The sequence below is a fragment of the Camponotus floridanus genome, unplaced genomic scaffold, assembly GCF_003227725.1.
Source record: "Camponotus floridanus strain SB8 unplaced genomic scaffold, Cflo_v7.5 scaffold37, whole genome shotgun sequence".
Classification (NCBI taxonomy): domain Eukaryota; kingdom Metazoa; phylum Arthropoda; class Insecta; order Hymenoptera; family Formicidae; genus Camponotus; species Camponotus floridanus.
In genome coordinates this window covers 1,630,661-1,646,819 of record NW_020229514.1, presented here as the reverse complement: position 1 = coordinate 1,646,819, position 16,159 = coordinate 1,630,661, and the positions used below count along the sequence as shown (strand labels likewise).

At 27.8% G+C, this 16,159-nt stretch overlaps 1 protein-coding gene across 1 annotated transcript; it reads left to right on the top strand.

Annotated features, from left to right (window-relative positions):
• The first annotated feature begins 862 nt into the window (after positions 1-862).
• Positions 863-5,849, top strand: LOC105251505 (membrane metallo-endopeptidase-like 1). Its single transcript, XM_020027602.2, has 17 exons — positions 863-898; positions 1,428-1,601; positions 1,759-1,842; positions 2,024-2,229; positions 2,424-2,615; positions 2,707-2,808; positions 2,975-3,116; positions 3,184-3,328; positions 3,413-3,503; positions 3,607-3,786; positions 3,879-3,991; positions 4,078-4,136; positions 4,320-4,371; positions 4,458-4,528; positions 4,584-4,732; positions 5,015-5,233; positions 5,411-5,849. Exons 3-17 carry the CDS (start codon positions 1,806-1,808, stop codon positions 5,621-5,623), a joined length of 1,971 nt encoding a protein of 656 aa, XP_019883161.2. The 5' UTR covers positions 863-898; positions 1,428-1,601; positions 1,759-1,805; the 3' UTR covers positions 5,624-5,849.
• Positions 5,850-16,159: the final 10,310 nt, after the last annotated feature.

The following is a 16,159-nucleotide window of genomic DNA, read 5'->3' as shown; positions in this document are numbered from 1 at the left end:
AATACTTGTTGCTTAAATATGACCTTTCAACAAAGTACGGGCCAAAGCATATATATTCGCAGTTCGCAGATCGTTATTAATTGTCAGTTGAGTGTCAGCTATTTGAATTTCAAGAGTGAATTTTATCGAATGTAAAAAAATATCTTATTACCTACTAAGCGATTATTGTATTATATCTAATAATAATCCCTTAGTATCTCTTGGAAAAAATGTCTCGCTTTTCATTACTGTAAGTCATATTTTCTTTTAACATTATTTTTTACTGGCAAATCATATATTATGTTTATTAAATCAAAGCTTAATTATATCCATATACATGTTAGATTTACATAATTACATATGCGATAAGTAATGAATAACAAAGAGTTTGCATAATAAATAATGTCTTATATGCGAGTTTCTAGTTTTATAATAAAAGAATAACGATAATAAATTAAGACATTTTGTTTTTCATTACTATAAAATACTCTTGAAACTTTTGAGATTATGTTTTCCCATTTGGGCAATTTTAACGGCTGATTGTTGATTTGATTCTCGCATTTCCAGACTATTCTATAATATTCAAAATATATGGCATGTCATGTACACAAATGATTATATTTTAATATTTAAACTTATCGATGGCAACGCCATCGATAACAAACGCAAGATTCGAATGCCAACAACTTTTGCAAAAATAGCATATGCATCGTTCCTTTACATCATTCGATGAACATTCATAAATGAATCACGATTTTTTGCAGATATTTCAGTATAATTATCATAATGGTGTTTGGCATTAATGGCCATATATACATGTATGTACCATGTCAAAAATGCCTTATGAATTATACTATCAATGAAACATACAAAGGTAATGAATTTTGTGAGGAATGCATTTCAAATTATAATGATTTTGGTAAGTTAACAAATATTAACATAATATAAATAAGATCATAATATCAATCTATTATGATTCACTTATAATATACATTATTATAATTATATATCGCATACGATGAGAAAATTTGAATCGCAATTGAATATTTCTTCGCATTTGAAACAGTTTAAAGATAGGATAGATTAATGAGATATTGCATCAATTAACATAAAAGCATTTTAGAAAATTATTTATAATCTAATAATAATCATGATGGAGTTTTGTAATACACAAACCATTTATTTTTTAATATTTCTATTAGAGGTTTATCTTTTATTTATATATTTTATACGTATTTTTGCCGTTATTATGCGTATTTTGTTTAATTAGTTCCAAATTTAAACTTTTTTATTTATAATATATAATTACAACCAAATATAAAAAACAATATATATATATATATATATATATATATATATATATAGAGAGAGAGAGAGAGAGAGAGAGAGAGAGAGAGAGAGAGAGATGTAAATTTTAATTAGTATTATTCCATTTCTTATACATTTAGATTATATCTCGAAGATACTAGAAGAACTTAAAAAAATTAATAGAGATAGTAATAATCCTTGCACTAATTTTTACGAATACATATGCGATACTTGGGATAGCGCCGTTGGCAGATTTAAATCCTATTGGTCTACCGCAAACTATCATCAGTTTGAGGTCTATTATGAAGTGAAACGTACGTACTTGTATCTCTCTGCTATGTGAAATAATATGTAATAAAAATCTTGCTACAAAGATATTCTGAAAAGTATCTTAGCAGTATTGCAATCGTCCTGAAAATTTAAAATGGTAAAGAAAATAGTACTATAATTTTACAAGATTCTTTTTTGTAGGACTGTTGGAAAATGAAAATAAATATGATAATTTGCCATTCATAAAAATGGCCAAACGATATTATCGCTCATGCATGAACGAAGGTACAAACTTATATTATTATTATTATTATTATCATTACTTATACTATTTTTATTTTTTTTATTTTTTAGATTATTCTTTCTTATTATTAATATTCGCCCTATAATTTCAATATTTCTAACTCTATAATATTAATGCTAAACAATTTAAAAGATTCCTTCTTTTGCATCAATTGCATTGCAGATGTTCTTGAAGAGAGAGGTTTGAAACCTATGCAACGAATGTTGAATGCAACGGGAGGATGGCCAATTATAATGTCTGAAAAAGAGTGGTATGCGCAAAATTACACTTGGCAAAAGATGGACAATGATTATTTTCAATTGTACAACTTTTTCATTCTTTTCGATATATCATATTTAAATGATAATGAAAATTCTGGTATATTTATGGTATATATATATATATATTGTTATTTACGTTATATATGTACTTATATGTTTTTGTGTGCGTATATGGATATGTGTGTATCGTAATACTTATAAGCTTTTAATTACAACGGCAAGATTATAAGATTTGCTACATATAACATGGTATACGTTGAAGAATAAAACGATAACAAGTACAATATTTAATATGATTACAGATACATCCCACTCTTCACAATCCTCTTGATAACAAATTAAAGAGTGATAGAGAACAAACGCAGTTCATTAAATTGAAGACCCTAATGAAGGTAGTAGAAGCTTTCGCAAAAGACAAAGGAATTCAAATTTCATTCAAGACACTACGCAAAGATATAGTAGAATTAAATTCATTCGAAACAAATCTTAAAAATGTAAATATTCACTCTAACATTGTAAGATAATAGACTTTTCAATATATAATATGTGGTAAGAACCTCGAATAAATCTAACTAATTTCCATAGATTGGATATAAAAAGAAAATCCGTGCAGATGGAAATAAAATGACAATCGCAGAATTACAAGAATTTTACGATCTTGTGGGAGTTTCACAAGCTACACAGAAGGTAATATTAATATAAATATCATTTTTGCAAAAATTACTTTAAATAATTTAAACATTTTCTCATTATTATTATTTCATCTCAATATCATTATTTAACAAAATTATGTAATCACATTTCTATTTATTGATGTTTATATTTAGACACGAATCTATCGATATCATTTCAGATTAATTGGTTGGATAAAATACAAATTGTTTCTAAGTCTCTTGGCATAACTATAAACGCTTCGGAAACTGTTCTCGTGTTTAATAAAGAAATTTTGCACGAATTGGTATACTTGCTAGGTGCCACACCGCAACATGTAATCGGTAATGTAATTTTAAATAATATTTCAATCAGAGAAATAAAAATTTATGCTTAATTATTTTTCCACAGTGAATTATTTACAGTGGCATGTTATGAATACATTTTTGGGTAAGTTGAATAAACAAATGAGAGATATTCAATTGAAGCAATATTTTTTACATAACACTGATGACATTAAAAATTACGATACGATAAATGTTGAGGAACGACGAAGGTGAGTTGATAATGTTAAAAAGAATGTAATTTTGGATTTTTTAGACGAAATGTTGTAATAAAGTATACTTTTTTAACATTGCAGGTGGTTAAACTGTATTAAGGAATTTCAGATAAAAGATGCCTTGTCTTTTCTTTATATAAAGACATCTATTTCAGCAGATAAAATACAAGATGTAAATTTTTACAAATAAATCTCTTTTTTCTAAAAGTGTTTATTGAAAATAAGAAAAAATAGGTTTTTGGAAAAATTTATTTTTGTTAATCTCTTTGTTTAAGGTATCAGACATATTTAATGATATAAAAGAAGAGATGATGGATTACATACAATCCTCAAAATGGTTAAATAAGTTGACGAAAAATTATATGACACGAAAAATTTACGATATATCACTAAACATAGATTATTTTGAAAAATGGTACGATAATCAGACAGCACTCACCGAAATATATAAAGAGGTAGGACTCAACTTATCAATTATATATAAAGCTAATTTGTTTGTTATACAATGTTAAATAATGTTAAATGTAAATAACCAAATTTCTTCTAGTTGGAAATCGATGACAATTATTTCGAAAATGTGTTGACTACTATAAAATATCGCAATATAGTAAAACAGAGAAGCTTTCGTGAATCTAAGCATGGAGATAAGAGTTTACACAGGTTTATTTTTTGTATTACTAAACATTATTTAGTTTTAACTAAACATATGTTCAATTCATGTATAAAATACTATATTATACTTATAGATGGTCATTTGATTTTTTATCGGACAAGCCCATTTATGATCAGAAGTCTAATATCATAAGTGAGTTTACATTAAATAAAATAAAATATTTAAATTACATAAAATTCGACATGCAATACAAGACAAAATTAAAATAATATGATATTTAAATAATAAAATATAATCCTTAATATTGTATGAAATAATAATAAAACATTATGTTACATAAAATCAGTATATGTATCGTAATTATAATACTTTCAGATATACCTGCTGCTACAATGAAACTTCCGCATTTTAAACCTTACGAATCAGTGTAAGTGCATAAACTAAAATGTTATTTACTGTTAATGTAAAAGAAATCTATTATTTTACGACTTGAAATTATAATTTGTCTTTCAGCGTCACTAATTACGCTAGAATAGGTTCGATTATTGGATATTTGATGGGTCATTATATACATTTAAATATTGGTGAGTTTCAATAAATTTTCAACGTTTATCTCTTTTTATTTTATGAATCTTATAGGGTCATATTTGGATGAATATGGGAATTTAAAATTGAATACCGGAATTAGACAAGCTTATGAAAGAAGATCGCAATGTATCTTGAGATCACTTGAACATTACCATAATATTATGCTGAATAAAACGAACAAGAATCCAGAATATATTCAAGTATGTACATTATTACAATATATATTCAAGTATGTACATTAGAATATATTCAAGTATGTACATTATTACAATATATTAATTTAAAATAAAAAATTGTCTATTGAGAAACATTTTCTTACATATTCCTTTTCAAGTGGAAATTAAGAATCAAAACATATACAAGTTATATACAAGCTATAACATGTTATGCGCAGTATATAACAGTGATTAGCTTTTAGAATTTTATATTTAACAAGTTCTATAAATTCACGCTATTAAAGTTTTCATTAAAATTTATTTCAGATGTATACAAATTTTATTAAGAATGAAACCATTGCATATTTCATTGGCACACAAATTGCTTTCGCAGCATTCCAAAGAAAAAAGCAAAATTTATTTAATTTACCAAAATTACTAAGTGACTACCGAAATTACAAAGTCACAATGGAAACTGTTAACCTATCAAAATTATTAATGACAAGTATAAACCAAGAACAATTGTTTTTTATTCATGATACAGAGGTAGGTTGAAAATATGTCTAAGTGCTGATATATTTGTATAATAGATTTATAGACGCACATTTAAAAACTCCTTTTTAAACAAAATTTGTATATTGAAAAAGAAGATATGTTTAAAAATTTCTTTTTATAATTATATAAATTTATAATTAAATTTATTTTAATTTATTTACTTTGCAGCTAACATGTGGGGCAATGAATCCTTACGACGAAGTTAATAATGTTATTTATAGCAACAGTGCTAAAGAACTAATAACCAGCATTTTGTCTAATATAGAAGCTTTCTCTGAAGCATTTAATTGTCCAGTAGGCAGCCCGATGAATCCTAAATTAAGATGCGAAAACTGGAAAGAGGCGACAATTGAAGAACATTTTTACTATGGTACAGATTAAAAAATCGGATGACAACTCTGATTGACATATCTGATAAGACACCATTATTGGAGTCCAGATAAATGTCTAAAGTATCATATTTAGAAAACGACTGTAGGAAAAGAAGTGTACTTGTAATTATTTGTATTGATACGCGCGCATATATATGCGCGTATTTTATCGACGTAAATGGATGATTTTTTTGAGTATCTTTTTTATTTACTTCGAAAAAAATCATGTGTTTGACGTTCCCAAAAAAAAAAGTTTATATCTAATTATATATAATTATATATAATTATATCTAATTATATATAATATAATTATGTAATATAATTATATCGAATTGTATATAATTATAATGATCTATAATCTATTACTCTATTATATCATTATAACAAAATATTTATAACTCTATGTCGAATTGTGCAAAAGTATTTGGCATAATATTCGAAAAAGAAAATCTAATATAATTCTGCAGAATTCGATATGAAGTTATAAATCTTGAGTTATAAAAACATATAAATGATAAAATAGATTTTATTATACATAATTATATATAATTAGATATAAACTGTTTTTCCCGAGTTATTATACTGGTCCGACAAAATTTCGAACGCAAACATATATTTTTTTTTGTATAAATCATATAAAATCATCATATTTTTAAAAATATTATTTTTCATTCTTTTTTAACGCACATTATATTATAATAATGTACTAAAATGTAAGATAAAATATATTTAATTATATACATATTATAAATAACAAACTTAACGTATAATAAAGGAAATAGTGAAAGAATCATTATTGTTTTGTTGTAAAAGATTTCTGATACTATTAAGAATATTTGCGCAGCATTGGCGACATCGCATGAGAATGACAATTGTTTTGTTCCGGAGAGTTCTCGACCTTTTTTTTTAAAACATCTGATATTTCACATAGCGTGATCTGACGTGATGTAATCTGACATGACATGCTAGATGGACATGATTGTAAATAAAATTTATCATAGAGACCATACACGCAAACTGATGATATATTTTCAAAAGACGGCGGTGCATCTCTTCTTTATGGCATTACCAAATTGATGTTCATAAACGAATTATTTGCATTTTACAAGTATTTCAGTTTAATCATCGTATAAGCATTTTGCCTCTCCAACAGTAGCTTACTCGATTACAAATATCAAATTACGAAGATATGTTTTCATCACCTTTTATTAGTTGACATTAAAATATCTTTTAAACGTAGAACAATAAATTAAAAGCAAAATGTATTTATCAATCCCTGCAGCACGATTTCCATGAGTACGCTTGTGATAATTGGGAAAAAAACGATTCTATACTATTAGATTCTATCTTTACTATATATCAATTAAAATTATTGATAATGAAGCAAATCCAAAATATGGAGTTTATAAAATTCTTATAAAAGATACATGTATAATTACTTAATGAATATACTTTTATTATTTAAATAACAATTAAATACAAACTAATACAGATGTTCTGATAAATATTGTTACTTGTAATCGTAAAAATTTAAAACAAATAATAATATGTCAATAACTTTTTAAAGGAAAGATTTTTCTTAATGTAATATTTTTTTTATTTATGTGAAGAGAGAGATTATTTCGAAAGGTCATCTGCAGAAGTATCCTTTGTGATACATGTATGTGACGGTTCTGTAAAAGGCAAAACGAAAAATGTACGAAGAAAAAGAAACGATCGGCAATAGTGCAAAAGAGACGAGAATTCCCGAATAATTTATGTCTCATTTTTAAGAGAGGTTTTTATCGATTTATTCAATAAAGGTACATCGAGTCGCGATATTTCATTCGTTTTATGTATAAGGTAATAATATCGAGAGATGAATTTTTAAGTATATAGATAGAAATATAAGAGAGAGGACAATTTTTATATAAAAATATTTTTATAATAGCTTGCATAATTTAATATAAAATTTCGATTATTCTCTAATTATTTACCGCAAAATTCCTTCGCATTTTATGTACTTGGGTGTGATATTTTTTTTTTATATCTCAGTGTATTATTTTAGTATCTTTTTCTTTTTCTCTAAAAATCTATGACATTATTATAAGAAATATTTGATAAAAGTGTGTGATTGCGATATTAAATTGTAAATATCATCTTTCTATCTAAAATGCGGTATTTTATCAATGATGGTCACCGTTTTATTCTCCAAATAATATTAGATGTACTCGAGAATGGAGATATATCCAGCAAGATGGATCAAGGCTATGTCGACGATAGATAGTTGCTCCACAAAAAGCGTGCCATGAATCAAAGGCGAAAGTCAAGGAAAAGATCACATCTTCTCGAACCTCTTTTCTGACGAAGAAAGTAATAAAGCGAGGATATATACAGCAAGTAAAGTCTCTTCAAGGTTTCGAGAAAGGTCTCCCGGAAGGTCTCGATGATCGGATTGTGATAACAATCTCTCGTTTGAATAATAAATATCTATATTTCTCGCGTAAAGATTTCCAGTGTAATTGTCCAGTATTTGTTCCGCGAGTCGATATTAGATCTCGCAAACATATTCTGACATATTCTGACAATATAATTTGCACTCGTTAAATTTTAATTGCATATTCAATTTCCGCGTTACAGTAAACACATTTGCGTAAGAAAGATTGGATCTTTTTCAGTACGTACTTTATATCTCTCGATTACATTTTACTTGACTGGTACTGTCGGAGTGTGCACCGTCTTGCATTTTTTTCCTCTCATTTCCCACAGAGAGATCTGGGTCGAGTCGCATCGTCGAGTATTCACGAGGAATAGCCGGGTGCATTTTGCTACCTCTAAACGAAAGAATTCCAATTACTCCCATTCCGCTACCGCATCTATTTAGTTTGAACAACCTCTTCTATTGCAAAATGGAACAAGAAATATCAAGAGAATCCGATAATTAGCCTATATCCATTCATCGGTACTAAAAAGCCGGATTGAGATAACAGAGTTAGAGAAGAAATCTTACGGAATCTTGCGTTTGAAAAATTTGACAATTTTATAATAAAAATAATACATAAAAAATAAAGAAAAGGTTTGAATTTAATCAAAAAATTAGTCAAAAAAAAATAACACAAGTACAGTTTCCAATAAAAATACTTTAAAACTGAAAACAAACAGTATAAATATTTTCTGCAATGAAAATATGTTTTGATTAAAGGATATAAAAACAACGAAGAAAAAAAATATTATATATTTTGACAAAACATTTCTTAATAATATAAAATATTTTTTATCAAAATTTTATCATATTAATCAGTAATCGTCAGGTTACAATAATTTTGCTGAATATAAAGCTCATTTTAGATCTTATACGAAATGTTTCTCTTCCCATGTAGTAATCGTAATTTTCGCGCTATTAATAGTACAGCATTAATTTTCTTTTCGCGTTAAACAAAATGACACATTTTATTTCGAATGACTACAAAACTTGAAGAAACATCTTTGTCATCATCAAGACAGTCGATTGTGACTGAAAAAGCTAAAAAATCGAGGATTGGATTTGAATAGATGAATAAATCAGTATATACATAGTCAATAAATCATGAATCCTCGAATAATTAAACATGGATGTACAACGAGCGAAATTCTGAATGCTGTAATTTCGTGTAGTGAATCAGACGTAATTTTTCTTCTCCACAATTATCGATTTCCTGCCTTAATGTTTGTGCGCATAATACAATCTAGTAAAATCTCGTTACGACTAAATTTTCTTTGGCTCTGTTCATGATTTGCGAATGAGATGTGTGGCGTGTTGCAAATTAAATTTTTCCTTGAGCGATTTCTATGAAAACAATTTAACGTTGTGGCAGAATTATTATCTAATATTGCACGTTACTCATTTAAAGGAGAAAAAGTTGCAATACAGGAAAAGTCAAGATGTTAATATATATGTATAATATAATATTAAATGTCATATGATATTATGGAAAATCATTCTCACATCAAAAAGTTTTTTAAACGCCTGAAAGAGAGAGAGATGTTCTTTCCAAATTTAAGTTATTTTATTAGTTAAAACACGCATGTCTTGTTTTATTCAGATATGATTTAATAATTTTGTTCGATTTTCGTTTTTTTGCATCAGTATTATTCCTTATCATATCTTGCATTCATCATGTTGATATATAGCTTTTTCGTTACAAAAATTTTTATTAATATTATAAAAAATATTACATAGAAATTTTGCATAAATATGCGTGTTAAATCAATTACAACAACATGTTCACATTCTTATACAAATTACAATGCATCTCTTGATGCATTATAACGTACTTCCTAGTTGTGTTTTCAATTGTGTTTCCTAGTAGTAGTTGTTTAATGTGTTTTTCTTTTCAGGTTTTACCCACAATCCCACGCATTAGACAATTAATTCTTACATTGGACGAAATCGCTTAGCGTGCCGAGCAATTAAACGCGTGGCCTCATGTAATTATCACATCAAGCCTGGTTTATTAAGGCTCCGGAGAGAAGATGGATTACCTCTTTTACTACTCTATTAAAGAACCTTTTCTTTTCCATTTCTGGTCCATTTTCAGAACGTAACCTTCGGTTTTTGCTACGAATTTGCTACTGTGGTATGCTCGTGATGAATCGAATAGAGACATCCCTTTGACGGCTAAACGCGATCGTTAGTAAAGATTTAGCTCCCTGTTCGCGTTGCTCATTCAGCGTTAAATATAGATATTCAATCTCGTATTTCATTTATCTAATATGATTGTATCAATTCGTTTTGCGTTATTAATCACAATAGCGTATTATCAATCCCATCAAGTTTAATGATATTTCAGATTGTAGATTATAAATGTTAATTTTTTTTTATTAAAATAAGTTGCGACAGAAGTCTCGGATAGTATCTTGTGCATCTGGGACGCGAGTACTCCAAAGATAGTCCTTGGATCAATACGAGATAACATTCAGGCAGCTAGCATTTAATATTAAAAATCGTACAATGAGAAAGAATTTTGCGAATGATCATTTTAGCGTATGATTTCAGCGCGAGAAATGTTGGAAAACAGTCCAGACGCATCCTATTCGCAAATTATCTCTCGTACGATCGTCGAAATGTCATACGTTCTAATCGTCCGGATAATTGCAATAACACAACTTGCAGGGTGCAACAATCGGAAATTTTTGTCAATCAGTCTCCGATCCGATGATCACGCAACAGAGGAAATTGCGGAATGATTGTTTAGCCTCAAGAAAGCGGATGGAGTGTGCGAGAAGGAAGAGAGAAAGAGGGAAAGAGGGAAAAGAAGAAAGGGAAAACGACGCGTATTGTCTCTCTTTGCATGATCGGCGGAAAGATGCGCAACCTGTCTGCAGATCCGGTGCTGCGATTAACAATGAGGACGGATTTTCTCACGAGGCCCTGACATATTCCCGCCCGATGCGATGCAGCCTTGTTCTCTCGCGTATTCTATGGGATGGCCCGAGGAAGATTGCGCGTATTGTACTTAAGTTGTAGATAATGTACCGGGACATGCCAATGCGGTTGTATTAAATATAAATCTTTACATTGTGATAAATGTTCATGGTCCGAACTAAACACGATTTATGCGCATTCTTTAACGATAATTTAAAAAGTTTATAAGAGATATGGCATCTCATCGAATTCTTGAGCAGAGAAAATCAATTGACTACAGGACGATAAACTAAACACTGTGCGAGACATTCTCTCTATGATATCAATTTTAAGGATGTTTTGTACCTATTTTCAAAATATTGAGAATTTAATGAAAATTGTACAGAATGTCCTTACATATGTCTAGAATCTTCAGTACAATTTTTAAATCGATTCATTAGAGCGTTCACGAGTTATAAGGATTTTAATTTGCACCGAATTAATATGTGTTTTTATGGGAAACGTATAACTACGACAAATGACAAAAACATGGAAATAATATTCAGAATTTGTTGAAAATTTGCAAAAGTTTAGATACAGAGGAAATATTTAGCCAAATAATATTATACAAGTATTAACTGGTTAAAAAGATATTAAATATAATTCAATAAAGTTAATCATGTATCTGTCACAAGGCGAAATTCTCTGCCAAAAGTTAATCATTTCGATTAATTCAAAATTCGAAATATTTCAGTAAAAACGCAATAAATATTAAAAAATACATCTCTGCACTGTAGTCTTAAGATCAAATTGTAATATTCCACGCAATTTCTCATACTCAAAATACACGAAAAGTGGATATATTCAATATTGATTTTCAGCTACTTTTTGCTGGGATTGTACATACAAAGCATCCTTAATTACGTTTAATGATTATTCGACAAACTAAATAGACTATAATTTTTAATACGCAAACATTAAAAATTGTAGATTGAGTGTCTAGAGCGCGCATTTAGTCGTCCATTCGTTGTATTAATCTTTTTTATCAAAAGTTATCTATACTATAAATAACTGTGCAAAGTACGCACGAGAGAAGAATGAACGATAATAAAGCATGCTTAATAAATTACATACCGATTAAGCGAGCAACCCTCGCATTTAAACATTTATATGTGATTTATCGAGATACCGCGACATAATCGTGTTTTACGCGAATAGGAAGTAGAAACTCTCCTTGCTAGAATGATTAAGTCTCTTTAAAGATGTAATATTTTTCTTTCATGTACACACACACACACCTACACATCGAGACGAATCTTCAGTTTATACTATCGTGTTTGCCATACATATTTATACGCAAATACCTTTATACATTTTTTCAACGTCAATGTCATCATACATATTAGATATTGCAATTCTACTTTCTGTTATTTTTAAAACTTTATCAGTTTTATATATAAAGAAATATTTTATAAAAATTTCTCTTAAAAAGTATATCAAAGACTGAATAATATGCTAAAAAATACAAATTAATTAAATCTTGTACCGATAAAAATTTTAATAGTTTGTCGGTTAGATGTATTGACGTAATATGACGTGATATATGCGGTGCGATAGATTAAACGCTAATCGAGGATGTGTTCTATCACGCTGAGTAAAGAACTAAGTTTTGGATTCCTGCGCGCTGCATGAAAATTTTGTGCTCTGTACTTTTCCTACACGATATTTTTCTACTCTATATTTTTTTAACAGATATGAGAAGGCTTAATTTTGTATGCGATATTATTTTTATATTAATAAAGAGTGCCTTACGATCAAAATAATAAGATCTATAATTACGGCAATTTTTCTAAAATTTCTTATGTATATTTAATCAATAAATATCTTTATTTTTATTCTAAAATACGACGTTTATTAATATACTATTAATATCTCGGATAATTAATACACAATTTAAAATTTATATTCTATACATATTTTTTCAATTTATTTATAACATCGTTTGACTCTCTAATTATAAAAAATATTATTTATTTAATATCGTTTGATTTTCTAATTATAAACATTATTTTCACAAATATATAATTATTTTAATTGCTTATTATAGTCCGTATCGATATTTAAAAAATTGACCTCTCGTACCATACGCGAACTGATTATCGTATAATTGGAGGAGGTCAGGGCAGCCGTTTGTCTATAATCTCGGGCAAGAAATATCGGGTTCCTCTGCATTTTCTGTTACACCAGGTGACCTACTGTTCCTTTCTCAGAGGCAAGAAGAAACGCGCCGTGATTATGGCACACGAATGCATTATTTATCCATCTCCTCTCTTATCTATCTATCCTCTCTATGCGAGACTGTTTGCTCGAGCGAGATATATCTTTCTTATTCACCCATCCTCAGATATCATTTCGAAGGATTATACTTCTAGCTGCCATCGATCACGCGATTTTTCCCTTTTGCTTTAGCACGAGAAGCGAGCCGATGAATGCGTCTATCGATCACCCTGTAGAGTGATTGATCGGCGTGCGCTGGATATATTATGTGCACGATCGTATAAAAATTTGTCGAAAGCAAGATCGAGAGAATTAAGGGCAACATCATCACTTCTATGGATAATAGAAAAAGGGAAAAGTCTTGTTAGAATTACTGTTTTGTCATTCAACACAAAGAGAAAGAGAGAGCAACCGTAGTACGGTAGCTGAGCAGCAATTATAAATATGATTGTTTCTCAGTCACTTTCAGATCCCACCAAGTAATGTTCCAACATTTTAAGCCGATAATTCGATCAATCTTAATTTTCTTATTTTCTCATTTCTGAATCTCATACATTTATCATTTTAAATATTTCAAATTTTATAATAAAATATTACATTTATTATTTCATTTTCCTCCTTTCTTTAATTTCTCATTGCTTATCGTTTTAGTGCATATGAAAAATATCACGAGCTTATCGAGCTTATCTCATACATTGTATTTCCCTGTCGTTTTCTTGGTAATTTAAATCGAGTTCTCGCGATTTCAGGAAGGTATTTCTTCTTTCCCTTGATAATATAGTCGCGTGACAGTGAACCAGATTGCTTTTGGTTTTCCAGCGCGACAAATGAACCATGACATTAAAGACTCCGATCTGTCGTAATCACTGATTATCTACGACGATAAATAGTTCGCTATTTATTCCAATTCGCATGATTAAAAGTACATTATTGAATAAAGTGTACTTTTTTACGAATATATATATATATATAGAGCATATTAAAAATATTGAGTATAAAATTATGCAAATAATTAAAACAATTAGAATTATAAATTACAAGAAAATAATTTTATAATTATAATTAACTTTAAATATAATTAATTGTATTTAATAATAAATAATTATATGTATAATTATAAATATTTATTATTAAATACTCTATTAATAAATACTAATATTCTATTAATACGTATTTATTATTAAATGATAATACTCTATTTCTTTAGGTCTTTCGTCTCGCAGAGGAAAGAGATAGTATTTTCGTTTCTTAGTGTCCAAATAAATACCATCGGAGTCATCGACCCGCGTCGGCCACGACAATGTTATGCAAAATGTGGTTGAACGTAATGAGAAAGCAGCCCCTAGTGCTTGTTGATTCGATTACTTAACATTGTATAGTTACGAGAAATCTCATCGGTTCTTTTTTACTATTAAATCTTCAGTTTATACAATGCGACATAATTTTCTCGAAGAGATAAGATAAATAGCGATGACGATAATCGCATGGGATAAGTATTTTGACAAAGAAGAAAAATTGCGATAATATGTAATTAAACATATGACGTAATTAGATATATAATAAAATAATAAAAGAATAATAAAATATTTGCACATGTCAACAATTTTAATGCTTTGATAAAATAAATTAATATGTTATCGTTATTATGTTCATTTTTAATTAATGATTAATTTGAGACACGTCTCTAAATGAGACATAATTTTTTTGAAATTCATTTTTTTTATAGAAATCAATGTTTCTAAACTCGAATTGAGACAAATATTTATTCAGATTTATCAGAAACAATTTGTACATATGCCTATATTTTCAAATCTATATTTGTTCATATGGTTAATTTAATTACTAATCTCTAACTCAAAATATGAAAAATTACAGATATATCACAGATAACAAAGAGAAAGATAAAAAGTACAGATAGAGAAGTGTACAAATACGAGCAATGTTTAGAATGCTTTACAGATATTGTATTTAATACATTATGTATTGAAATGATCCTAAATAGATCATTTAATAGATCATTATATGAATTGATTATTTGAAAAATCTCTTGAAAGTTTACATTAATGTACGATTAAATCACAGACAGATTTATTCCAAAATTAAATACATATCATTCATAATATGTTGACTTTTGACGGCAACACACAATGTATTTAATATACTTGACTATAATTTATTGGTTGTTCAACATTATTTTATTGCTAGAGATAAAATCACTAGTGATTATTTCTGATGGTAGTTTCTCTCATTGAGTGATCTCTCTGATTGATGTAAAATACTTTAATAGAATAATAAAATTGTATAGTTTTTTACTGTCACTAATAATTTCCCAATTTACTTATGCAATATATATATATATATATATATATATATATATATATTTTAGTATAAACGTCAAATATAAGTATAGGAAAATCTGAAGCGCAAAATCTTCGACAAAAATTCAATTTAAAAAGAGTTTTTCAGCGGTATGTTTAGTGGAATTTCATAATATTAATAAAAATAAATAAACATCCTCAAAAAAAACTTGTATACATTAAGTAAGAAAAAAATACTAATTAAATATTCAAAGATATTAAAATTATAATTACAACATCACATTTTTTTACCAGAAATAATTTCATTAAAATAATAATTTAATTAAAAATTTAATTAAAACAGTAATTTCTCCATCTGAAATTAAAGTTTATTTGTCGATGATTAAGTCTCAATCAGATAATTTCTTGGCAACATTTTACATAATACATAGAGAGTTCATTATATTGCTATCGTACATGTGTAGTATTTCTCATCAAAAATTATAAAAAATAATTTTCTATAAAATTTTATATATAAATGATGTCATGTGCCATGCATTTTCTCTGTAATTTTTAAAGTTTTAATTAATTATATTAAAAAAAAAAAAAT

Coding starts and splice junctions, on each gene's coding strand:
- LOC105251505 (XM_020027602.2), top strand. CDS start 1,806: ATGGCCAAACGATATTATCGCTCATGCATGAACGAAG. Junction 1,843..2,023: donor TCGCTCATGCATGAACGAAG/GTACAAACTTAT, acceptor ATTGCATTGCAG/ATGTTCTTGAAGAGAGAGGT. Junction 5,234..5,410: donor TTTTTATTCATGATACAGAG/GTAGGTTGAAAA, acceptor TTTACTTTGCAG/CTAACATGTGGGGCAATGAA.